The sequence below is a fragment of the Antechinus flavipes genome, chromosome 1 (genome assembly GCF_016432865.1).
Source record: "Antechinus flavipes isolate AdamAnt ecotype Samford, QLD, Australia chromosome 1, AdamAnt_v2, whole genome shotgun sequence".
NCBI classification, from domain to species: Eukaryota; Metazoa; Chordata; class Mammalia; order Dasyuromorphia; family Dasyuridae; genus Antechinus; species Antechinus flavipes.
Genome location: NC_067398.1, coordinates 583,814,155 through 583,842,032, shown reverse-complemented (window position 1 = coordinate 583,842,032; position 27,878 = coordinate 583,814,155). Strand labels below are relative to the sequence as shown.

Sequence of the window (27,878 nt, the reverse complement as noted above, 5' to 3'; positions counted from 1 at the left end):
AAAATAGATAATTATCCTCCCCACCCTGCTTCAAAGGAAACTTTAATTCCTGGTAGGAGGGAAACAGGAAGTTGGGCAAGTAGGTCACCTGCTCTTCTCAAAGAGATGGGGTACTGAGCTACAATTATATCTATCTCCTCCCTTAAATATTATTAGTCTAAGGAATGCAATCAAGTTCAAGCTAACTTCTGATTGCTCTTTAAATATTGAGTGGTGAGGAGGAGGACCCCAAACTTTATATCTAAAGGTTTATCCCTTTCTACCAAATACCACTCGACAATGTACACCCATAGCACTTAGCAGTAGCAAAATAGCAATCAGAGAAAGCATATTTAGGAGAATAAATATCAGACAATACAGAATGAAGGATCTTTCTCATTGGGAGTGAGATAACTCAGTTCAGCCAAAAGATTGTCCTAGATCTTAACTAAGGGGAAGTGATCTGAAGTCTGCAGTATAGTAAGTTGGGAATAGAATACTGCTGATTCCTTCTGTTTTCCCAGAATCTTCCTTCAGTAACTTGAAATGACATTGGTCTCTTTCCTTTTGAAGCTATTATCCAGAAGTGTTTGAAGAAACTCAGTGACTTGAAGATAGCTCAGAGAAATATGAAAGAGTAAAGTTTTGTCTTCTGTCTCTCATCCCTCTTTCTGTCCCTCTGTGATCTCTTTGTCTCTCTGTCTTTGTCTCTGTCTCTCTCTGTCTTTGTCTCTGTCTCTGTCTCTCTGTGTCCCATCTTTGTGTGTCTCTCTGTTTTTCTTTCTGTCTCTCTTTTCTTATTCCCCTTTCCCTCTCTGTATCCCTTTCTAACTCCACCCTTCCTTTCATGCAGGGCAGGTCATTCATCTTCACCAGTGAAAAGAATCCTATGCCAATGTACTGGGATCACAGAGAATGGGGATTTCAGTGTTCCATTTATTCATTTATCTATTTATACCTCTGTTCCTTCAAAAAAGCAAAGGATGCAGTATCTCCTTATATATTTCTTTGGGTCCAATCTTGCTCTCTTTAACTTAGCAACATTTGGTTTACATTTGGCGTATAATTTTCTTTACATTTACATGGAAAGACATTTATATGTTCTAATTGTTGTAACTGTTGTATATATACTTGGTCTTACTTCATCAGTTGATGCAGGGGCATGGAAATACTCCTCTATATTTATCATTTTAGTTGCTTCCCTCCGCTCATTCCATTATCTTCATATGCCACAATTTGATGATTCCCTGGTGGACAGTATTCAGTTCAGTGGTAGTATAAATATTTTGATATGTATGGCTAACAATAGAAATTCTGGTTCAAAAGGTATATGGATATTTTAGTTGAATTATTTGCATAATTCCATATTGCAATCCAGAATAGTTTCTGCCATTTCACAAGTTCAACAGAGCATCAGTGTTTCTGTCTTTCTACTACGCTTCTAACATTGACTGTTTCCATTTTTTGTCATGTTTGCCAATTTGCTAGGTGTGAGGTGAAACCTCAGGAGTTATATTGGTTTGCATTTCTCTTATTAATGGTGATTTGGAATATTTCATGTAGTTGTGATAGTTTGCAATTCATTTTTTATAGCTTTTTATTTACAAGCATGGGTAGTTTTACAGTATTGACAATTGCCAAACTTTTTGTTCCAATTTTTCCCCTCCTTCCTCCCACCCCCTCCCCCAGATGGCAGGTTGACCAATACATGTTAAATATGTTAAAGTATAAATTAAATACAATATTAGTATACATGTCCAAACAATTATTTTGCTTTTCAAAAAAGAATTGGACTTTGAAATAATGTACCATTAGCCTGTGAAGGAAATAAAAAATGCAGGTGGACCAAGATAGAGGGATTGGGAATTCTATGTAGTGGTTCATAGTCATTTCCCAGAGTTCTTTCTTTGGGTGTAGCTGGTTCAATTCATTACTGCTCTATTGGAGCTGATTTGGTTCATCTTATTGTTGAAGAAGACCAGGTCCATCAGAATTGATATTCATATAGTATTGTGTTGAAGCATATAATGATATCCTGGTCTTGCTCATTTCATTCAGTATCAGTTCATGTAAGTCTCTCCAGGCCTTTCTGAAATCATCCTGTTGGTTATTTCTTACAGATCAATAATATTCCATAATATTCATATACCACAATTTATTTAGCCATTCTCCAATTGATGGGCATCCACTCAGTTTCCAGTTTTTGGCCACTACAAAGAAAGCTGCTACAAACATTCTTGCACATACAGGTCTCTTTCCCTTCTTTAAAATCTCTTTGGGATACAAGCCCAATAGAAACACTGCTGGATCAAAGAGTATGCACAGTTTGATAACTTTTTGAGCATAGTTCCAAATTGCTCTCCAGAATGGCTGGATGTGTTCACAATTCCACCAACAATGTATCAGTGTCCCATTTTTCCCACATCCCTTCCAACATTTTTGCAATTCATTTTGAGGACTGCTCATATACTTTGATCATTTCTATGTTGGAGAATAACTTTTAAGAAACTAAGAGTTTTATATATGTATATATACACATATATATGCGTGTGTGTATGTATGTGTGTATGTGTATATATATATATATATATTTTTTTTTTAATTAGTTGCTGGTATTAAAAAGCTTTCTTTAGTGATGCATTGCAGAGTTTTTTTTTTTTTTTAAGTACATTTCAAAAGTGATTTGAGTTCGGACAGTTGAATTTGCATGCCGCTTTTCTGGAATATCTGTAATAGAAAAGTAAGATACATTTATTTTAGTTGAATTAACTTATAATTTATACCCAAGGAGAATGCTTAGCAGTAGATATATTTCTTTGTAATGGTGAAAGTTTTTATTTTCTTCATATACCAACTTTAATGAATGACAGAGTTTTAGTTAAAATTATGGTTGACTTGAAATATCTAGGAGCAGTTTGATATAACAGGGGCATGAAACTTAGAGGAAAAAAGCCAAATCACAAATAATGTAAGATATAATATAATTTTATTTTAGAGTTTATTGTTTTAAGAGAGAAAAAACATTCCACTTACCTAATTTTAAACTCGAAAATAAAGAAAATATCTTCAATTAATAAAAATATATGGCATATTTTTGCCATTTAAGACTAAAGAGGAGGGGAGGAGAAACAGGGAGAAGAAAGATGTAGACAACAATTTATATCCACAGATATATAGTTGGGATGGAAGTTAAGTAGGTTCTGAGGTTACTTATTGTAGATAAACAATTGCTATACCCTGTCATTCACTTGGGCTGTGGGCATGAGTTAGGAAACATATGCTGTTATTGCTCTTTAATTGAAGTCATTAAATATATAGTAGACTGGAACAGTCCTTTCTTCATGTGTCCGCTTTTGTATTTAGATTTCAAAAGTTTAGTTTTGACATAGTTTTATTTTCCCACGAATCATACAGTCATATATTTAGAGCTTACAGGAAAGTAGGTCCAACTTCCTTATGTTGCAGGTGAAAAAAATGAGTTAAATAATTTACTTCAAGTCACATAGGTTATAAGTATGAGAAGTAGGATTCAAGCCTAATTTCTTTGACTCAGAATCCATTGTTCTTTTGTGTTTTCTTGAAGAAAGAATTCACAAAATTTTCTGTGGAAAGTCTCTCCTGGAGAAACTTTTTTTTTGTGTGTGTTGACAGTCAAATTCAAAAAAAGTACTCTATCTTCTTATTTTTGATTTAGATTTTGCTTCCTTATAAATTCGTGCTTGGTTCCTTCTCTCAGCTCAAATAGTTCTCTTACTCCTAAAACACTGATGAATCATTTCATCCCACTGTTCTTCACTTTGCATTATACTTATCTTTGTGCATGTCATACTCATTCCCTGCAAGACTGTTTTATTTTGATTTTTATATTTACAGAGTCCAGCATAGTTCTTTGAACATAAGTGATGATTAATCAATGTTTCCTGAATCAGATTCTTCTGCCTACTTGCCTTATTTCCTGGAAAATTAGAATTTGACTTGTTTGCTCTTTGGACCCCTGTTACTCTTGGATTTTCCTAGGAAACTAAAGAATGAATTAAATTTTAGAAACTTAGTGGAGAATCTTGGATCTCTTTTCCACCTTGTTCTTTTTTTTTTTTAATTTAATTTTTATTTAATAATTACTTTATATTGACACTCGTTTCTGTTCCGATTTTTTTTTCCCTCCCTCCCTCCCTCCGCCCCCTCCCCTAGATGGCAAGCAGTCCTTTATATGTTGGATATGTTGCAGTATATCCTAGATACAATATATGTTTGCAGAACTGAACAGTTCTCTTGTTGCATAGGGAGAATTGGATTCAGAAGGTATAAATAACCTGGGAAGGAAAACAAAAATGCAGATAGTTCACATTCGTTTCCCAGTGTTCTTTCTTTGGGTGTAGCTGCTTTTGTCCGTCATTTATCAATTGAACCTCAGGTCTCTTTGTCAAAGAAATCCACTTCCATCAAAATATGTCCTCATACAATATCGTTGTCGAAGTGTATAATGATCTCCTGGTTCTGCTCATTTCACTTAGCATCAGTTCATGTAAGTCTCGCCAGTCCTCTCTGTATTCATCCTGCTGGTCATTTCTTACAGAACAATAATATTCCATAACATTCATATACCACAATTTACCCAGCCATTCTCCAATTGATGGGCATCCATTCATTTTCCAGTTTCTAGCCACTACAAACAGGGCTGCTACAAACATTTTGGCACATACAGGTCCCTTTCCCTTCTTTAGTATTTCTTTGGGATATAAGCCCAATAGAAACACTGCTGGATCAAAGGGTATGCACAATTTGATAATTTTTTGGGCATAATTCCAGATTGCTCTCCAGAATGGTTGGATTCGTTCACAACTCCACCAACAATGCATTAGTGTCCCAGTTTTCCCGCATCCCCTCCAACATTCATCATTATTTTTTCCTGTCATCTTAGCCAATCTGACAGGTGTGTAGTGGTATCTCAGAGTTGTCTTAATTTGCATTTCTCTGATCAATAATGATTTGGAACACTCTTTCATATGAGTGGAAATAGTTTCAATTTCATCCTCTGAAAATTGTCTGTTCATATCCTTTGACCATTTATCAATTGGAGAATGGCTTGATTTCTTATAAATTTGAGTCAGTTCTCTATATATTTTGGAAATGAGGCCTTTATCAGAACCTTTAACTGTGAAAATGTTTTCCCAGTTTGTTGCTTCCCTTCTAATCTTGTTTGCATTAGTTTTATTTGTACAAAGGCTTTTTAATTTGATGTAATCAAAATTTTCTATTTTGTGATCAGTAATGGTCTCTAGTTCATCTTTGGTCACAAATTTCTTTCTCCTCCACAAGTCTGAGAGATAAACTATTCTATGTTCCTCTAATTTATTTATAATCTCGTTCTTTATGCCTAGGTCATAGACCCATTTTGATCTTATCTTGGTATATGGTGTTAAGTGTGGGTCCATGCCTAATTTCTGCCATACTAATTTCCAATTATCCCAGCAGTTTTTATCAAATAATGAATTCTTTTCCCAGAAGTTAGGGGCTTTGGGTTTGTCAAACACTAGATTGCTATAGTTGACTATTCTGTCTTGTGAACCTAGCCTTTTCCACTGATCCACTAATCTATTTCTTAGCCAATACCAAATGGTTTTGGTGACTGCTGCTTTATAATATAATTTTAGATCAGGTACAGCTAGGCCACCTTCATTTGATTTTTTTTTCATTAATTCCCTTGAGATTCTCGACTTTTTATTGTTCCATATGAATTTTGTTGTTATTTTTTCTAGATCAATAAAATATTTTCTTGGAAGTCTGATTGGTATAGCACTAAATAAATAGATTAGTTTAGGGAGTATTGTCATCTTTATTATGTTCGCTCGGCCGATCCAAGAGCACTTAATATTTTTCCAATTATTTAAGTCTGACTTTATTTGTGTGGAGACTTTTTTTATAATTTTGCTCATATAATTCCTGACTTTCCTTTGGTAGATAGATTCCCAAATATTTTATGGTATCAACAGTTATTCTGAATGGAATTTCTCTTTGTCTCTCTTGCTGTTGGGTTTTGTTGGTGATGTATAAAAATGCTGAGGATTTATGGGGATTTATTTTGTAGCCAGCTACTTTGCTAAAATTATGAATTATTTCCAATAGCTTTTTAGTAGAGTCTCTGGGGTTCTCTAGGTATACCATCATATCATCTGCAAAGAGTGATAGTTTGGTTTCCTCATTGCCTACTCTAATTCCTTTAATATCTTTCTCGACTCTTATTGCCGAGGCTAGTGTTTCTAATACGATATTAAATAATAATGGTGATAGTGGGCAACCTTGCTTCACTCCAGATCTTACTGGAAAGGTTCCAGTTTTTCCCCATTGCATATGATGCTTACTGATGGTTTTAAATATATGCTCCTGACTATTTTAAGGAAAAGTCCATTTATTCCTATGCTCTCAAGTGTTTTTATTAGGAATGGATGTTGGATTTTATCAAATGCTTTTTCTGCATCTATTGAGATGATCATATGGTTTTTGTTTGTTTGGTTATTGATATAGTCAATTATGCTAATAGTTTTCCTAATATTGAACCAGCCCTGCATTCCTGGTATAAATCCTACTTGGTCATAGTGTATTATCCTGGTGACAATTTTCTGTAATCTTTTTGCTAATATTTTATTTAAGATTTTAGCATCAATATTCATTAGGGAGATTGGTCTATAATTTTCTTTCTCTGTTTTCAGCCTACCTGGTTTAGGTATCAGTACCATGTCTGTGTCATAAAAGGAGTTTGGTAGGACTCCTTCAATCCCTATTTTTTCAAATAGTTTATATAACATTGGAATTAATTGTTCTTTAAATGTTTGGTAGAATTCACATGTAAATCCATCTGGTCCTGGGAATTTTTTCTTAGGAATTGATTGATAGTTTGTTCTATTTCTTTTTCTGAGATGGGACTGTTTAGGATATTTACTTCTTCCTCTGTTAGTTTGGGCAAGCTATATTTTTGGAGGTATTTTTCTATTTCATTTAAGTTGTCGAATTTATTGGCATAAAGTTGGGCAAAGTAACTCCTAATTATTGCTCTAATTTCCTCTTCGTTAGTGGTGAGTTCTCCCTTTTCATTTTTAAGACTAACAATTTGATTTTCCTCTTTCCTTTTTTTAATCAGATTTACTAAGGGTTTGTCTATTTTGTTGGTTTTTTCATAGAACCAACTCTTAGTTTTATTAATCAATTCAATAGTTTTTTTACTTTCAATTTTATTGATCTCACCTTTTATTTTTAGAATTTCAAGTTTAGTGTTTGACTGGGGGTTTTTAATTTGTTCCTTTTCTAGCATTTTTAGTTGCAAACCCAATTCATTGACCTTCTCTTTCTCTATTTTATACAAATAGGCCTCTAGAGATATGAGATTTCCCCTTATTACTGCTTTGGCTGCATCCCATACATTTTGGTATGATGTCTCATTATTATTGTTTTCTTGGGTGAAGTTATTAATTATGTCTATGATTTGCTGTTTCACCCAATCATTCTTTAGTATGAGATTATTTAGTTTCCAATTATTTTTTGGTCTACTTCCCCCTGGTTTTTTGTTGAATGTAATTTTCATTGCATCGTGGTCTGAAAAGGATGCATTTACTATTTCTGCCTTACTGCATTTGAGTTTGAGGTTTTTATGTCCTAATATATGGTCAATTTTTGTATAGGTTCCATGAACTGCTGAAAAGAAAGTGTATTCCTTTCTGTCTCCATTACATTTTCTCCAGAGATCTATCATATCTAACTTTTCTAGTATTCTATTTACCTCTTTGACTTCTTTCTTATTTATTTTGTGGTTTGATTTATCTAATTCTGAGAGTGCAAGGTTAAGATCTCCCACTATTATAGTTTTACTGTCTATTTCTTCTTGCAGCTCTCTTAGTTTCTCTTTTAAGAATTTAGATGCTACCCCACTTGGTGCATATATGTTTAATATAGATAGTGCTTCATTATCCATGCTACCCTTTAGCAAGATATAGTGCCCTTCCTTATCTCTTTTAATTAGATCAATTTTTGCTTTAGCTTGATCTGAGATCAGGATGGCTACCCCTGCTTTTTTTACTTCACCTGAAGCATAGTAGATTTTGCTCCAACCTTTTACCTTTAACCTGCATGTATCTCTCCGCTTCAGGTGTGTTTCCTGTAAACAACATATTGTAGGATTCTGGCTTTTAATCCATTCTGCTAACCGCTTCCTCTTTATGGGGGAGTTTACCCCGTTCACGTTTATGGTTAGAATGACCAATTCTGTATTACTTGCCATCTTGTTAACCCCGGTTTATGCTTTTCTCCCTTCTTTCCCCTTTCCCCCCCTTCCCAGTATTAAGCTTGTGAGCACCACTTGCTTCTCACAGCCCTCCCTTTTTAGTATCCCTCCCCCCGCCTTAGAGTTCCTCCCCCTATCTTACCCCTTTCCCTCCCAGTTCCCGTATTCCCTTCCGCTTAGCTTATTCCTTCCCTTTTCACTTTTCCCTTCTCACTTTTCAATGAGGTGGGAGAAGTTTCACCATAGATTGAATATGTCTTAAGATTTTTCACTTAAAGCCAATTCTGAAGGCAGTAAGATACCCACTATATTCATCCCCCTCCATTCTTTCTCTCAGATATAATAGGTTTCCTATGCCTCTTCATGAGATGTACTACCCCCACTTTACCCTTTTTCTGATACAATGTCCTTTCCACATCAATTTCTAGAACAAGGTATACATGTATTCTTTATACATCTATATAGTCAAAATATAGTTCCCAAGATTAATCTTTACCTTTTTAGATTTCTCTTGAGTTCTATATTTGTAGATCAAACTTTTTGTTAAGTTCTGGTTTTTTCATCAGAAATAGATGAAATTCGCTTACTTCGTTGAATGTCCATCTTCTTCCCTGGAAAAAGATGCTCATTCTCGCTGGGTAAGTTATTTTTGGTTGCATACCAAGTTCCTTAGCCTTTCGGAATATCATATTCCAGGCCCTTCGATGTTTTAATGTGGATGCTGCCAGATCCTGGGTGATCCTTATTGTGGCTCCTTGATACTTGAATTGGATTTTTCTAGCTGCTTGCAATATTTTTTCCTTCATCTGAGGGTTCTGGCATTTGGCCACTATATTCCTTGGTGTTTTGATTTTAGGATCCCTTTCAGTGGGTGATCGATGAATCCTTTCAATGTTTATTTTTTCCTCTGTTCCTATGACTTCTGGGCAGTTCTCTTTGATAATTTCCTGGAAAATAGTGTCCAGGCTCTTTTTTTCATCATGTTTTTCTGGAAGTCCAATGATTCTCAGATTGTCTCTCCTGGATCTGTTTTCCAGGTCTGTTGTCTTCCCCAGAAGGTATTTCACATTTTTCTCCATTGTTTGATTTTTTTGGATTTGCTTAACTGATTCTTCTTGTCTCCTCGAGTCATTCAATTCCACTTGTTCAATTCTGATTTTCAGTGAAGTATTTTCTTCACTCACTTTTTAAAAATCTTTTTCTAATTGTCCAATTGAGTTCTTTTGTTCTGTGGAATTTTTTTCCATTTCGCCAATTTTGTTTTTTAGAGAGCTGTTTTCTGTTTCCAGTTCACTAATCCTATTTTTCAAGGATTTTACTTCTTTATCCACTCTCTCTTTAACTTTCTCCAGGCTCTTTTGCCAAGCCTCCCTCTCCTTTTCCCAAGCCTCACTCTGCTTTCCCCATTTTTCTTCTAGCTCCCTTGTGAGAGTCTTTTTAATCACTTCTATGAGGTTCATCTGTGCTGAGGAACAGATGATCTCCTCCTTTGGGGATTCACCTGGGGACTGTCTGTTTTTAGTCTCCTCAGGATTTAGAGTCTGCTCTCTATCTGTATAGAAGCTGTCAAGGGTTAATGTCCTCTTCAGCTTCTTGCTCATTCTGTCTAATAATCAGAGACAAACTACCAAAGAAAAACAGAAAAAACTGGAGTCTTTCTTTGGGGGAGGGGCTGGGTGTGTTATCGATCTTCCTCTACAGACTGCAGGAGGCAGCAATGAGGCACTAGCAGGACTGTGTTGCGCATGCGCTCTGAGATCCCAGAGCGTGCTGAGTCACTGTGGGGAGGCAAGGGGGGGGCAGGTCCCGAGAGACTCCAGCTGTTTGGGGTTGTATTCTTCAGCCCCGGTGTTTTTAGCTTCTCTGCTGGGCTGCTGACTTGCTGCCGGAGCAAAGTATCCAAACCTGTAGTGAAGCTCTCCCCGCAGAGAAGGCTGCGATCACTCCCCACCCCCTCTCCAGTCTGCTCCCGTGCTCTCACTGCCGCTGCCCTCAGCCTGCGCCCGATCTAAAACCGTCCCAGCCCTCCAGTAAAGACAAACCTTTCTCGGCGAATCTCAAGGATGGCTTCTCTTGGTAACTTTTTGTGGGGTTTTTTTCAGTCAAGCATTAATTCAGAGGCTTGTAATGGAATGGATAGTGAGAGAAAGCGTGGAGCTTATACAGCAGTGTGCCTCCTCTCCGCCATCTTAACCGGAAGTCCCCCCACCTTGTTCTAAGGTTATAAATTCCTTTCCCTCTTTCCCTACTTCCTTTTTCATATCAACAAATATTTATTGCCTACTATGTGTAAGAAGGAAGGGGCAGAAAGAAATATTATCACCTAAATTCAAGGAATTTAAAATCTATTTCCAAAAGTAAGATATAAATTTATATACTAGTATAAGAGTTAAAAAACAATTCTATACAACTATTCAATAGCAAGATTTTGTTATGAGAGATCAGTTTTTTGTAATGATTATTGCTTATGATTCTCTGGTGAACCCTTTAATAGCTGTTGTTGCCTTTTTGTTTAGTCATGATGAAGAGGTTTTCTTTGCACCTGTAGTATGAAGACTCAGTATTTTTAGATGCAATTTAAAATTTGACTTTAATCTGCAAAGTTGTTTTATGGTTTGGGTTATAATCATCTCTGAGGCAGTGCCTACCACAGCATTTGAAATCAGACGATCAACTTTTGCTGACAGTTTCAAAGATTTAATCTCAAGGAACTGTGGGTAGACTGTTCTCAAAAGGAAAGTCTTTTGTTTTGGAATGTGCTTCTGTTCTGCTGAGATAATAAAAATCTGTTTATTTTTAGGCCTTTTATATTAGGCCCATATGTTCCAAGCATAGGCTAGCAGAATGACTAACTCTGTCAGTGTACCAAAGTAGAACCTTGATCTGTGGTTTTGCATTTCTTGTACTTGTTTTTGGATATACATGTCTGAGAAATTCTAAAAGGTAATTTTTCTACAGCATGCTTTGTTTTATCCCAAAATTCTTTGGTTTTAAAATAGTTGTTTAAAAAATACATCAAATTTAAATTTAGTTTCATAATAGAGCCCTTTTTTCTTGATATTGAAATTGAATATTAAAAATTCAGTTTCAATTCACAATAAAAAAGAAAATTTAAAAATGCAGTTACATTTTACTTGTAATCAAATTTGGGAAACTACTCACTTTCCTTCATGTTCTTTCAGTGGCAAATAATATGGTGATGTGATATTAATAACATTAATAATTAAATCTTAATGAAACTTTAAGATTTTACAAAATGTTTTACATTTATTACCTCATTTAGTTTACCTGATGTTGCTGTTAGATGAGGAAATAAAAAAGGTTAACATATTTAATCATGGTCAGTACAGCTACAGAGTATCAGACATAGAAATTGCTGGCTCCATGTGTGTTTTCAAAAAAGTGCTGTAAAGGACATTATATATAATATAATATATAATATATTATATATAATATATATATATATATATATATATATATATATATATATATATATATATATATATATAACTTCATTTTTTGTTAGCTGCTTTGCTTAGTTTTAGCTCAAGAAACATTAAGCCTTTCCCCCAAGATAAGTTCATCACCTAAAATCTCATTGTCATATAGGTTGATTAATCTTTGGTACTAATCATCTCCTTAGCACCCTCAGTTGCCTCTCTTTTCTGCTTGGAGGGCTGAACACTAAACTTCTCCCAAAGTCTCCCTTTATAGAGGGTTCATTATGTCCCATGTAACTTAATTTTCCATCACTTGCTCTGCTTGATTTCAAAACTATCCTATGAATATTCATTTTATTATTAAATTGTGCATTATATACATAAAACTTGCAAAAATTATTGCTAAAATTAAAAAATGGAAAATATCTTATTCTTTTTAGTGTTATCAGATTGTGAACAACTAATTACACACAGATATTACTTTAATAATATCTGCTTTTCTTTCTAGAATAGTAAGTTTAAATTTTTATATGGAAAATGTCTTTTGCCATATATTTAGTCAGATTAGCTTTACATATAAAATACATTAATGTTAAACTAAAATTTTTTTTACTTGAACTTTTTAATCGTGGAATTTAGCTGTATGTGAATGTTTGTGTGTTACATAGGAATGAGGAGAGGTCAGAGATTTTCCCATTCATTTCCACCATTTTCTGTTTCCTTACATTCTTAGTTTGTATATTATTTCTTTTTTAATTTGGGGGCATGAGCATAGAGTTAAAGTAAAGAAGTATAAAAGAGCTGTTAAATAGGTAGGAATCAAAGAATGAAAAGCAATTCTAGTGGGCCTTAAGTAAGAGATAGAATTAGTATATAAATATAATATATAAATGGGAGGTGGAATTGCAGATAATGTGTTTCCTTTGCACTAAGGTTGTTCTACAGGTGAGAGAAATTAGAAGGGGAAAAAGAGGATGAAAGAAAATGAATGGGAGTAGATAGTAAATGATTGTGGGATAAAGCAACCAGAGGAAAGATAGTGGGAGAGAGAAAGAAAAATGAATGGCCAACAAATTTTACTCTGAATGAACCTCAAAGATGTTTGTTGTGATTGCTATTTTTATAAGGAAAACTTTTCCAGTTGCCATTTTGTCCTGTTGTTGGACCTGATTAATTAAGAGAATTTTCATTGTAAATTAAAGTACATTAAGACTCTCCTACTAGTTGTTCCCTACCATCTGCTAGTGTCTTTCTTTCTTCACCCACCCTCTATGCTGTAGGAATTTTCCAAGTTCCCATTACTGCCTTCAGGACAAAGTATGCAATAGAAATGAAAGCCACTGTTCTGGTCAACTTTAGGCTGTGTGCCCATGGAATGGCTTTGTTAGGTACTGTGGGCAATCAGTGAGAAGCACTTTTGTGCAGATGCTAAAGATGGTACAAATAATCCAGGATTACTACTTGTTGGAATTTTTTTTTTCCTTTGGCAGGTGGAGTTAAGTGACTTGCCCAGGTCACACAGATAGGAAGTGTTAAGTGTTTGAGACAGGAACTCCTGACTTCAGGGCTAGTGCTCTATCTATTGCACCACCTAGCTGCCCGGGAATTTTTTTTTTTTTTTAAATAAGGAAAGAGTTAGCAGATAAGAGGATAACAGGAATTTAAAAAAGATATTCGACTTTCTCATTTGAAGAAACAAAAAGCAGCTCTTTTGCTTTAATCCATTTGCACATAAGCGCTCAATTAGTCCACCTAAAACATCAGTTTTATTGTGTCCTTTGTTTTATCAAAAACTTTCTGTGACACCCTCTTGCTTAAAATGCTCACATTTTCTCTTTCTATTGATATCCTAATGTTCCTTTAAGGCTAATTTCAAGTATCATCTCCCTTAAAAAGTTTTCCTTCTCTTTACTTCTATTGTACATAAGATACTAAATAAATATTTGCTCAATGAATCAATGACTTTTTAAGGGTGACTGGTATGCAGCTTGAGGGGACTGAGGAAATTTGCTTCATTAAGAACAGAGATTTAGAAGAAAAAGTCAAATCCAAAGGTTGAGTCAGGGTTGTGCTAACCACCCACATTATTTTTCTGGCCTCAGTTCTCTCATTCATCAGATAGGGTTAAAAATACTTGCTCTTCCTACTCCATGAAATTATTGTGAGGATGAAATACGATCATAGAAAGACCACTGGACTGAGTCAGAAGACCTCTGCTACTTACTGTTGAGACTTTGAGCAAGTCTTTACCTTTTAGATGTCAGGTTTCTTCCTTTGTAAATTGAAGAGGATCTAGGATTCCTTATGGAAACAGGTTGAAAATTAAAAAGAAAATATTGCATAGGTATGTTATAATTCCGTATAGCTGTGTAGTATGTTGTGATGGGTAGAAGGCTATTTTTAGAGCCAGGAAGACCTGGATTTACCTTCTTCCTTGGTCATAGACTAGCTATGTGACTCTTGAAAAGTCATTTAAACCTTAGGCAGTTCTCTATGATTAATTGAGGTTATTTTATAGATAGTAGATAGTCGGAGTTCCCACATATAATCATAGATCCTTGAAGTATTTGACATACTTAAATATTGTCTCCTTGGTTGTCCTTTTGTATTGTATAAAGATTCATGGATTCATAAACTGTAGAATTGGAAGAGACTTTAAAGATCATACAATTCAATCATTTCATTTTATAGAAGAGGATATTAACACTCAAAGAAGGAGGCTTGTTTTTCCTAGCCCATTACCACAAGAACTATAATTAAAAATACCTAGTGCATTAGAGAAGTACAAAGTCCAACCCAACAAGTCTTTATTAAGTTCCAAACATATGCAGTACAATGTGCAAGCCACTGGGGATGTTGGGCAAAATGAGAAGAGTCCCTGCCTTTAAGGAGCTTTCTTTTAGTCAGGGACTGGCGGTTACATTATGTGAACAGATAAGTACTTAAAGGGAAGACAGCATGGTACTGTGGAAAGAGTACTGTGGAAAGATCCCTGGTTCTAGAGTCAGAGGATTTGAGTTCAAGTCCTGTCCATAACTTACTACCTTTACAACTTTGGGCAAGTTTGGCAAAAGGAGAATTAACTATTTTGCTGTGTGCCAGAAATTTTGTTAAGCTCTTTCCAAATATGATCTCATTTGATCAGTTTCTTCTGTGAAGAAGAAAACTGATTACGATTTATTTATCTGTAAAATGAGAAAGTTTCTAGATGGCTGTTGCAGTCTCTTCCATCTTTGGATCTGTGATCCTATGATTTTTTTACATAGGAGGAAGAGTCTAACAGGAGATTGGGGAAAAAAGTTTCCTTTAGGAGCTGGTATATGGGTCAGACCTTAAGTAGGCTAGATTCTAAAAGATGGGAAAAGGGAAAAGGGTTAGTTCAGGTCTGGTAGCCAGTCTTCGCAACAGCAAGGAAGTGGGGAATAGAAAGCCAGGTTTACGGGCCAGTGAGGATGAATATATGAAGCCTTAAAAGGAAGGCTGGATCCAAACTGAAAGATTTTAAATGCTAGACTGAAAACAATCAGGAGAAAGATGTATAGATCCAGATTTATATCTGGATATAGAGATGTGAAATTCTTCTGCATAGACATTCTAATTGGATCCATGAGAGCTGGTGAGAATGGAGAAAGAGAAAAGAAGAGAACATAGGACAGAGGCTTGAGGGACATTTGTGGTTAAGGAGTGGGAATGGATGTTGAAGCAGCAAAAGGAAGGATAAGGAGCCATGAGACACGAAGAAGGAGAATCAGAAGAGAGTAGTGACGTGAAATATGTTGAAGAATATCTGAGGAATATGTGCTAGATGACAGTAAAGGAAAAGATAATTTCCTAAAATGGTTAGCAGGAAGAGACAAGAATGACTTTATTTATGAAGGACATGGTATTCCTGTTTAAAACTGGATGGACTTTGTTGGGATATGAGTAGTTTTTCTTCCTTCACTGTGTAATGTAGATACATTTCTTTCTTTTTGAAATAGTATTTTATTTTTCTAGTACATAACAATCATCTTTGTAAAATCTTGTGTTCCAAATTTTTCTCCTTCTCTTGCTCACTTTCTTCCTCCTTAAGATAGCAAACAATCTGATACAGGTTAAATATGTGCAGTTCTTCTAAACATATTGCCATATTTGTCATGCTGTATAAAAATATCAGATCAAATAGGAAAAACACAAGAAAAGAAAAAAAAAAACTAAGCAAACAACAACAGCAAAAAGGTGAAAATACTATGCTTTGATTCAGTCTCCATAGTTCTTTCTCTAGATATGGATGCTACTTTCCATCATTGTGGATGCATTTCGAGGCCTATCCTTGGCTCCCGCTTCCTTTTTTTCTTATTCTTTGCCTAGGATATCTTATTTGCTCTCATAGTTTTGACTATTATTTATATTCATGTGACTGTTAAAGTGTATCTTTTGTCTTTCAGATTGAGTACAGATTAAGCATTTCAACTTGCTTTAACTTGATGACAATCTATTTTCAGTGATGCAGATCAAAATCATTCTATACCATGTTATCCTGTACTACTGGCATTCATGTTCTACCATACAAGTTCTTCAAGATATACACAGTTCACTTAAGTTTTTAGTCCTCAGGGTATTGTCCATCTCTTGCTGAATCTCATCCTTGATGCAAATCTTACCTCTCTCTTTTCTCAGTAGTACATCTTGCTTGCTCCTTTCATAATTGAAGATGATTTGGTTACTTTGGTAACTACTTTTGATAACTGTTGCATGCCTTTCTCTTGCTCTGTGAATTGTTTGTGACTTTAATTCTTTGGAAATTGTTCAATTCCATGAATCTCATTTATAAGATACCACTGGGAGAGAATGCTGGTACTAACACTATGCATAACATATTCAGATGGATTTTTTTCCTAGTTCAGGATTATTGAAAATACTTTAAAATATTGTACATAATTTCCCAGAATGCATTAAAACCCAGAATTTTCAAAGGATAAACCAAGAGATTTTTTTTTTTTTATTGGTAGCAATCCTGAAATAGCATCTTTTTTTATTTGTTGTTATTTCATTGAAACCATATGTTTGTAGAAGGCCTATACTCCAGAGGTAGTGGTTATAAATGTGTCTTTAGGTGCTTTATGTTAAATTATGTTAAAATATTATCTGGAACGCTATTGTCATAATGTGTGTTTGATTAGAAGAATATAGAATTTATATAAATTAAGTCTACATTATCTTGGGAATGACGTAAACAACTGGAAATTTGTTCCTATGGTTTATGAAGTTATTTAATTCCATTCATGGATTAAAGCCTAACTGTGCAGAATTGATATAATTCAGATAATAACATTCACTTGTAACATCATGATGTGTTTAAAATACCATTTATTGGAGAAATCTCTACTTCTGGAATTTATAAACTTTTAATCAACTTTTTTGTTTTTCTTCAGCCCCTATGTTGTAAAGTACTATGGCAGTTACTTTAAGAACACTGACCTTTGGATTGTTATGGAATACTGTGGAGCTGGTTCTGTTTCAGACATAATTCGGTTACGGAATAAGACAGTAAGTAATTTTTCAATGCTATATTTTATTTTGAAATGAATTTCTTAATATGTTTTCTGCAGAGGGATAACATGACATAATGGAAAAAGTGTTGTCTTTGAAGTAAAAAACAAAACAAACTTGTCTCTATGACAATGGACAAATCACTAAACAGCCAGTATTTATGTATCACTTTAAGGTTTACAAGGCATTTTATAAATAGCTCATTTGATTGTCACAAGAAGGTGGGTGCTGGTATTATCCCTATTTTTTAATAGGCAAGTGACTTGCCCAGGATTCATGTTTTCCACAAGATTTGAGTTTGTCTTCCTGCGTCTAAGAACAATGCGCTCTCTACTGCGCCACCTAGTGACTTTGCCTCAGTGCCCTAGGCAAGTGATGGAGAAAGTTCCCTAGTCTAATGAAATCACAGGTCCAGACTTAAAAAAAAAGAATTGTAAAGGATCATTATTGAGATGCTTACTGGGGAAGGAAGTATTTGATGAAAAAGAAACTATTGAATAAGTCAATTAATGAAGGAAAACATAATATAGTAGATAGGATACTGGATATGGAATCAGAAAGACCTCAAATACTCCCTCAGACACTTAGTAACTAAGTGACCCTAAGAAAATAATTAACTTTGCTGTACTTCAGTTTCTTCATCAGTAAAATGAGAGTGTTAGGCTGCATGGCCTCCAACGTCTCTTTTAGTTTTAAATGGATGATCCTGTGATCCTTTGAAGAGCCAAGTATAGGAGATAGAAATATTAGTTGAAACAGATAGTTCTTGCCATCAAGTAGCTTACAGTGTAAGGGAAGAAAACAGAACGTGGGGAAGTAGTAAATAAGGAGGAGAGGTATGGCGCGGGAGGTTATAACGATGGTTATTTGGTTATAGTTATTAGAAAAAGAGGAAAATTGCTGTATTACTGAGTAAGGTGAGAGTGGCAAGGGAAGGTATTAGGAAAATGACCAAGGCAAAGATGAGGACATCAAGTTGTGGTAGGAGGAAAAATTTTAAGAGAATCAGTTTAAACTCTTCTCATCTTATGGAATATTTTCAGCCTAATATATTAATGTAGCATAATGTTGTTTGTGTCTAATTTCCTCATTTATAGCATCTATTCTCTCACCTTTGCATACCAGTGTTACATGGGTTATGATTCCTCTGGAGAAGAAAAAAATCTGTGTAATTAGAAATACACAGTGCTTGTATTTAAAAATGTATGTAATAAACTTGGTTTAGATTTTACTTAATAATTAAATGACAATTTATGTCTGAGAAGTTTGGGAAGAAAGGTAAGTTTATTTTATGTTTGGGATATTCTAAATACTTAGGTCATCCAAGTGAATACTTAAAAAGACTAAAAATGTTTAAAACCACAGTTAATCTAATATGCTTCTGAATTTTCAGAGTCTATTGAAAAGTATATTTTTTGCTAATCATTTCAGGATGTTTGAAAGTAATGTTGGCAGGTTGTAACTTCGTGGATTTATGTGATGCAATTTAGTAAAATGTAATTAACAAAATCTTTTATGGTTGTGTTTTAATCCTAAATAAAAGAACTATTTACAGAATAGCTACTTTAAACTAGAAATGCATCAAGTTAGTTTTGGATATATATGTAGGGAGAGAAGTTATCCTATTTATCTGTGAAATGACTGTAAAGACTAATCAGTGGGATAATTTATAATTCTGTGTAACAGTTATATAATTACTATATGACATTGTTATATATTTTCAGATGTGTTCCAGTAAAATACATTCAGAAAAATGCTTAAATACTTGAGTCAATTTGTGGTTAACCAAAATCATTTTAAAGTTTGATTAGGAAAGTAACTTGAAAGTTTACTGTATTGATTTTTTTTTTCTGTTAGGAAAAATAAAGCAAATAGAATTTTTTTTAAAGGAAGTGAAGCAAGAGTTAAATGTTCCCTGTTTTGACAGAATAGGTTAAGTGATCTGTGATGTTTTAATTATAGATTTTTAAATTTCCATAATTCTTTACCAGAATATATATAAATCACATGACTCTGGCATGATTAGAGGAAAAATGTTTTTATCAAAAACAAGTTAGAAAATGGTTCCAATTCATACTAGAAATGAAACTTTTATAAATTGATGGAAAAAAACCATTTTGCTAAACTTAGATCTTATACTTAATTTAAAATTTATAATGGTGATATTTAAATAAGATTATATGGAATTGGCAAATGTAAGTTTCCTTCACACTCATATTTTTATATCTAATGATACCTTCTATGCCTTAAATGTGGCTTAAGTAGTTTATTATGTCAAAAAATAAAAACTATAAACTTTAAGAGATATTTTTATTTCTTTTGTTTCAGAAATATTTGAAAATTGATAATACTCCAAAAAACTTTTTGTCCCATTTGTCCATAAATAGTAGCATAGTAAAATTGTTTTAAATATAGATATTTTAGAAAGTGTAGTTTATTCATTCAGTAAGCATTTATTAAATACCAGATGAGTGCCAGACTCTGTATGCTAGCTACTGGGGATTTTAATTCAGCATTCAAATGGATTTGTGAGTTCCCTCCAATGATGAAGATAGCAACTCATTGATACCTAACCATCCTGTGGCTTTTTTGTTGATATCCTTCTACAAGTTCATTGTAGAGGGAATGTCTCGAACAAGGGAATGACAGTGGTTTGATTTGTGCTTTAAGAAGATTAGTTTGGCCACATTATGATGAATTGGAGCAGAGGACAGAGACTTGAGGCAAGTAGGGTTATTAGGGGGCTTTTGTGATGGTCTTGGTGGAACATAACGAAGATCTGAACTTACAGGTATCTGACAAACTTTTACAACATTTATTCCATGTCATAATGAAAAAAACAATTACAAGACAGGATATCCAAAAGTTCTTAATGTAGTTTTAAGTTTTCTGGAATATCTTGTATAACAGGATAATACTTTGTCACTAAGGGAAACAGGCTAGCAAACAATATAAATAAAATAAATAGAAAAATATTTACTAAGTGCTTCTCAGATTGGAACACTGTTATTGTTAGATCAGTGTTTTTCTCTGAAAAAATATCACTACTTCAGACTCTTTAAAAAAAAATAAAAGTAATGCACTTATCCATTAAACACACACTTATTAAATGCCTATTCTATCTGAAGTACTGTTATAAGTGCTAATGGAGGCGTAAAGTTTAGATAAGATACACATAGTCTAGAAGATAATAAGGCAAAATCAGATAAGTATAATGCATAGTATTATGAGATAAACACAGTTGTAAAGCAATGTGCTATATGAGGTTTAAAGAAGAAGAGTGTTACCAGCAGAGTACCTGGGAAGGCTTCATGGAAGAAATGATAATTGTACTTTAAAGGATGGATAGAAATTCATAAGCAATAAGGAGAATCAAGGAAGGAATTATGTAAGAAAAGCTATGGAGACAGGAAAGTGCTGGCTATATTTGGGGGCATAGCATAGTCCAGTTTCCCTTTAGGATAGAGGGCAGAGAAAGGAGAATATGAAACAGGATAGGGTGAATCTAGCTTTTAATGCTAGGCAATGATACTTAGACTTAACTTAATATGCAATAAGAAGTCATTGAATATTCTTGAGCCTAGGATTGCCATAGTCAGATCTATACACAGGAGAAATTAGCAATATGAACAATGAAATAGTAGAGAAAGTGGATGCTGGAAGACTTACTACAATAATCTAATTGAGGATTTTAAGGTAAAAATGGTAGAAGTGGGAATAGAGAAGAGGAGATAGATAAGAGGTGCTGTGGAGTTAGAATTGATAGAATTTGGTATTTGACTAGGTATGAAACGTAAGAGAGAAGAGACAAAGATAAACCCAGATATCAAACATGGGAATTTGGATAATGCTATAGATATAATTTCTGAAGTTAGAATGAGGGTGCAGGTTTATCAAGGACCATAATAAGATTGATTTTGGATATATTTATCTTTTTGTTGGTAGAGATATCTTATAGGCAATTGGAAATGCAAGTGTGGAGCTCAGGAAAAAGTTATAAAGGCCAGAGAGATATTTGTGACTCATCTGCTTAAAAGTAGTACTTAAAAATATAAGGGTAGATAAGGTTGCCAAGGAGAGATAATAGAGAAAGGACAAATCCTTAGTTAGGAAGAGAAAAGGACACAGCAGAGGAGGCAAAGAGTGTTTAGAGGAGTAGGAGGAAAAAAATGAGAAGTAGGAGTGAATATTACTTATTAAATATTAAATAGAGCAGAAAGGTTGAGCAGTAAAGAGATCAGAAAAAAAGACCATTGATTCATTGAGTAGGAGGGTCAGTGGTGACTTTTGAGCACTGTTTTAGTATGTAAAAATCAGAGTAACAACATTGATCATTGTGGTCAATTCAGATGAAGTCTTTCAAAATTGCTCATCACAAGAGGTTGGTGAGAGTGTTAGTGAGGAAATGGAAGAATTGGGTATAGAAACTTTTAAAAGACATTTAGAAGTGATGGGGAGGGGAAAGAAAAGGATTAAGAAGGATAAAATCATAAAGGAAACACTTTTTTTAACAGGGAGATTTTAAGCCTACTTTGGGGGCAAATAGAAAGGAGTCAGTGGGGAAGCAATCATCAACAATAACATAATTTATTAAATGTCTACTCTTTATGGAGCCAGCTAGGTGGGGCCTGGGCTTGGTAACATCTGACTTCAAACCTAGATTTAAATATTTACTAGCTGTGTAAACCTGGGTGAGTCACATAAGCTTTGTCTGCCTCAGTTCTTTTAACTATGAGGATCATGGTATTACTTACCTCCCAGGATTTTTGTAAGGATCAAATGGGACAATATTTGCAAAGTGTTTTGTATATAAGTGCTGTATAAATGTTAACTATTATTGTTATTAGCTAGCATCATCAGACACTATTAGGTGCTAGGGATAAAAAGATAAAAGTGAAACAGTACTAAATCTCCAAGAATTTATTAGGGAGGAGAGGTGAAAGGGAAGGTTCTGGTCCATATCTTTATCCCCCCAAAATCCCAGCTCACATTTATATGATATTTTAAGATCTGTTAAGTACTTTATATACTTTATCTCACTTGATAGATTAAAGTACTTGTCTGGCATGTAATAGGTACTTAATAAATGCCAATTGACTCACCGACTTGGGCATGGTAAAGGTGAAAAGTAGTTTTAACATGATTGAGTTTTGAGGAAGGTATAGAGATTGTGGTTGGAGAATCAAGTATCAGATTTCTATATCTTGGACATGCTGTAATTCTGAGAAATAAGGAAGAGAAAGTAGTTGGAGTTGAGAGTGTTGAAGAATTTGTGTGGTCAATTTGTTAGGGGGGTTGTTAACATTAAAAATGAAGTTTTTGAGGATGATGGCAGGAGGTAGAAAGTAGAGAAAGGCTATGTATTGAAGGCATTGAAAGATCAATGGATGACAGTATTGACAATGAAATGGATTATTTGAATTTCATTGTATTATTATTTATTTTTATTAAAGCCTTTTATTTTTAAAACATATGCATAGATTATTTTCTATATTCACCCTTGCAAAACCTTGTGTTTCAAATTTTTTTCCTTCCCTTTTTTTTTTTTTTTTTTAATATATGGGTTATTTCTGTCAGCATACATATACCACATTAAAAATTTCGATGTTTTTGAAAATAGTTTAAAATTTGAATACCCTGAAAAGGTTTTGGAGGCCTTGAGGGTCCCTGCACTACAGTTTTAGAAGAAATAGTATAGAAGCAATGATAGAACAAGGAGTGTTCCTTTTTCTAGCACTGAAGGTCAAGGGGAATGGGAGGAGTAACCTCCAAAGAAAAGGATTGCAAGGAATGTGGCTTCTTCAGGGAAAAGCTAGAATTCATTTAAAATGAGGAGGTTGGAGGAATGTTAATTCAAATGTTTGAAGATGTGAGAGAATTTGTTTAGAATAGAGTGGGTTGCTCCAAAGAGTATAGTTGTGATTTTGGAGCCAGGCTTATTTGGAGTAGTGCTAATCAGAAGAGGATTAAAAGTTTGTTAGGAAGTATAATGGGCATGCAGTTTGCCACTAAATCATTGAAGAAAGATTAACAGGATTGGCAAATCATTTAATGGAATGTAGATTGATATGACAATTTAAATGATAAGGGACTTTGAGATTTAATCTAACTAAATTGAAACACTTGTTAAAATTACTTTTAAAAGTTAACATGTTTAGCATTTATTTTCTCTCCTGATCTCTTCCCAAACTCCTACGGTTTAAAAAAAGAAAAGAAAACCAAAATCTTTGTAACCAATATGCATGGTTAAGCAAAACAAATTCACATATTGGTCATGTTTAAAAATGTATCTCAATCTACAAATTTAGTCCATTACCTCTCTATCAGAATTTGGGTAGTATTCTTTATCATCTATCCTTTGACATTATGGTTGATCATTGTGTTTAGAGGTTTCATGTCTTTCATAATTATTCATTTCTACAGTGTTGATGCTAAAATGTAAATTATTTTTCTGGTTCTGCTCACTTCATTTTGCATCTAAGTCTTCTGATCTTTCTTTTAAATTATCCCTTTTGTCCTTCTTTATGGAACTAAAGTATTTTATTACATTCACATACCATAATTTGTTTAAGTATTTTTCTGCTGAGAATATGTCCTTTGTTTCTAATTCTTTGCTACCACAAAAAAGAAGTGCTGTTGGTATTTTTGTACTTTTAGGCTTTTTTTCTTCTTTGTTTAGTCTCTTTTTGATAAAGGTCTTATTGCAGTATCCCTGGGTCAGAGGTACAGATCTATAACTTATGGAGCTTAGTTCCAAATTACTTTCCTTAATGGTCATACAGTTCATACCTCTACCAACAGTGTATTAATGTGGAGCATTGGTGTTTTGGAATGTTCCAGTGTGAACCAAGTTGTTTTTCTTTCTTAATAGTGACAATAGTATTAATGAGATGATACTAGTGATGGTCAGGCCGAGTAAGATCTTAATGAAATCTTGTCTCAGGGTAATAATCAATCTTCTAGGTCTCTTGGAAAACATTGATGGCATGCTGTAGGAATAGTGGAAAGATTACTTGATTAGAAGTTAAAAGATCCAGGTTCTATTCCTTACTCTGCCACCAACAGGCTTTAAGACTATGACTATTTTACTTAATCCCTTAGAGCCTTATTTCTTTATCTGTAAAATGAGGGGGTAAGACTAGATGATCTCCAACAAAGTCTTTAATGCTAGAATTTTATAATTCTAAGATAAATTTTGAATGAATGGAATGAACATATGAAATAAATAATATTGAATTACATTTTTTCTTGGATGCATAAGAATGATAGAAAGTTGGTTGTTGGTTTTCAAACTTACAAAAATGTCAAAGGAAGTAAAAATTGTTCTTGCACATTATTAGAGAATTCATAACCCTTTTGAAGATGAATGTTGACGTTATGCTGTACATTAATACTGAAAAGCAAGATCTGGATCATTCATTATCATTATCTGGTCAGCAAGTAGAAAACATTGGGTAGCCAGCTATTCTGGAGGCCAGAGATCATAATGCTAGGCATGTGTTGCCTATATTACTTGGACTACTTTATTTGCCAACGAAAAATAAAACTTTTAACTATCCTTGATTTCCTAGGACATCCCCTTTGTTAGGAAGCAGTATTATCTGTCACTTTGCTTTTTTCCAAACTACATTAAAATGAAAGACAGACAGAGTAGTCAATAGAAAATAGTGGGGGGTAAAAAGGTAGACTTGTAGTCACTGGACTTGTGTTTAAAACCCAGCTTTCCTGCTTGCCATCTTGTGACCTTAGACAAATTACTGAATTTCCCATCTTTAAGATGAGATTAGGCTAGATAACTTCTCAAGCCTGTTCCATTTCTAAATCTGTGATCCTGTGTTTACTTCTGTTAATTAAAATAATTTAGTGTTAGAAATTACTTTGCAAAATCTGTCTTCTTCCCTCAAATCAGACAGTTATTGCCACTAAAATTGCCCCAGTAGGAAATATTTTCTAACGTGAAATAGTTAATCTATTACAACTTTTTTCTTGATCTGAATTGTTCTTTGAAGATAAGAACAAATAGTTTTCAAAAGAAGAACTGCAAAGTATTTACAAGCACATGAAATGATGCTCCAAATTTCTACTAGTAAGAGAAATGCAAATCAAAATGGTCCCTAATTTTTATCTCAGAGGCAAAAATGATAAAAACAAATGGTAGTAACCAACTTTGGAGAGGTTGTGGGAAGATAGGCACACTAATACATTGTTAATATAACTGTGAAATGGTCCAACTGTTTTGGAAATCAGTTTGGAATTATGCAAATAAAGTGCTTAAAATTTCCAGACTCTTTGAATGAGAGACTATTATCTGACTTATACCCCAAGAAATTTATCAATAAGAAAAAAAAGTCCTTATATACTCAAATATGTGTAGCAGCATTTTTTGATGATAGCTAAGAATTGGAAACAAAATAAGTTCCATCAATTGGGGAAAGTTTGATGCATGAATGTAATACTACTGTGATATATGAAATGATATGTATGATAAATACATAGAAGCACAAGAAAGATTTATATAAACTGATGCAGAGTGAAGACAACAATATACACAATGACTATAAACAATGGAAATGAAAAGAATTACTACATGCCAAAAAATCAAAAGTAAAAGTAACAGGATTGTAAGTGTCAAGTGGGATTCAAGTAAAGAGATATAAGATTGCAAAGATTTCCTTTTTTGATGCTTTAATCAGTTGTGTTGCTTTGATTTTTTTTCCTCCCTAAAAAAATACTAGTTGTCATATGGGATCGCGATGGGAGAGGGGAAGAGATACTTGCAATATTATAGTAATTGAAGAAACAGAAAATATCCACAAAAACTAATTATTAAAAATATTCTTTGAGACCATAGCTTTTTTCATCCTTTCTTCCTATCTCTGTCAAAATTATATTTATTCTTCAAGTTTCAGTTAAATCGATCAGTCCAATCAGTGCCAGTCAGAATGCTAAGTGTTGGGCATACAAAAAAAGACAAAAAATTATCACCTGTCTTCAAAGAGCTTACATCCTAATGGAGGAGAACAGTGTATAAATGTATGCATATAAACAGTAAACATAGAGTGGTTGTTAGATGACAATCAAGGAAAAATATGTGTCAACAAGGTAAATTGAAGTTTAATTCAGGCATTCTAGAAGCTTTTAGAAACAAATTCACTATCTGCTTTAAGGGTCTCTAATAAAGAAGTGACTTTACACTTACTCTAGCTGCATTAACCATGGAATAAATGAGCATGATTAGGAAAAAGAATGCTCTGTATTGGGCTATCAATCAACATTTATTAAGTGTATCCACTGTGCCAGTGCTGTAAGTATAGAGTCAGAAGGAAAACGTCCTTCTTCTTCTTCTTTTTTTTAATTCTTCAAGAATATAATTTCTAGATTTTTTTACATTTTTTAAAAATAACTTTTTATTGATAGAACTCATGCCAAGGTAATTTTTTATATTATCCCTTGCATTCACTTCTGTTCTGATTTTTCCCCTCCCTGCCTCCACCCCCTCCCCCAGATGGCAAGCAATCCTTTACATGTTGAATAGGTTACAGTATATCCTGGATACAACATACGTGTGCAGAACCGAACAGTTCTCTTGTTGCACAGGGAGAATTGGATTCAGAAGGTATAAATAACCCGGGAAGAAAAACAAAAATGCAAGCAGTTTATATTCATCTCCCAGTGTTCTTTCTTTGGGTGTAGTTGCTTCTGTCCATCTTTGATCAATTAAGGCTCTCTTTATCGAAGAGATCCACTTCCATCAGAATACATCCTCAAACAGTATCATTGTTGAGGTATATAATGATCTCCTGGTTCTGCTCATTTCACTTAGCATCAGTTCATGTAAGTCTCGCCAGTCCTCTCTGTATTCATCCTGATGGTCATTCCTTATAGAACAATAATATTCCATAACGTTCATATACCACAATTTACTCAACCATTCTCCAATTGATGGGCATTTTCCAGCTTCTAGCTACTATAAACAGGGCTGCCACAAACATTTTGGCACATACAGGTCCCTTTCCCTTCTTTAGTATCTCTTTGGGGTGTAAGCCCAGTAGAAACACTTCTGGATTAAAGGATATGCACAGTTTGATAACTTTTTGAGCATAGTTCCAAATTGTTCTCCAGAATGGCTGGATGTGTTCACAATTCCACCAACAATGTATCAGTGTTCCTGGAAAACGTCCTTCTTTTAAAGACCTTAATGTTCTATTGGAGAGGCTAGAGGCACATATAGAACTATATATGAAAATAAATACAAATAATTTTTTTGGAGTGGGACAAATCATGAGCAATTAAGTATTGGGAAAGGCAACACAAGTTCTTCATAGTTTACCTGAATTATATCTGCTTAGGTCCATTTGTGCTCTATGGCAAAACTTCTTAAAAGTAGATATTGTGATTCCATATAGGGCCATGTTACTGAATGTGGAGGTTGTAAAACTATGGTTTATTATCAGTAAATGTTTGATTTGTATACCTGTTTTATATACCTGTATAAATGGGTTGTGGGGAAATTTCTTAGACAAAAAGCAATCATGAGTGGAAAAAGTTTAAGAACTTCTGTTCTACAATTTGGAACTATGTCCAAAGGGCCACAAAATGTGCATATCCTTTGATCCAGCAGTGGTTTTTCTGGGCTTATAGTGGGCAAAGAG

At 34.1% G+C, this 27,878-nt stretch overlaps 1 protein-coding gene across 5 annotated transcripts in view; it reads left to right on the top strand.

The window, feature by feature from the left end:
- STK3 (serine/threonine kinase 3) overlaps positions 1-27,878 on the top strand; it is a 539,323-nt gene that overhangs the window by 85,323 nt on the left and 426,122 nt on the right. For all 5 annotated transcript variants that reach the window (XM_051970911.1, XM_051970912.1, XM_051970913.1 and 2 more), the window contains one exon: positions 17,109-17,223. In XM_051970911.1, the coding sequence (XP_051826871.1) occupies positions 17,109-17,223 (115 nt within the window). The remainder of the gene's footprint in view (positions 1-17,108; positions 17,224-27,878) is intronic.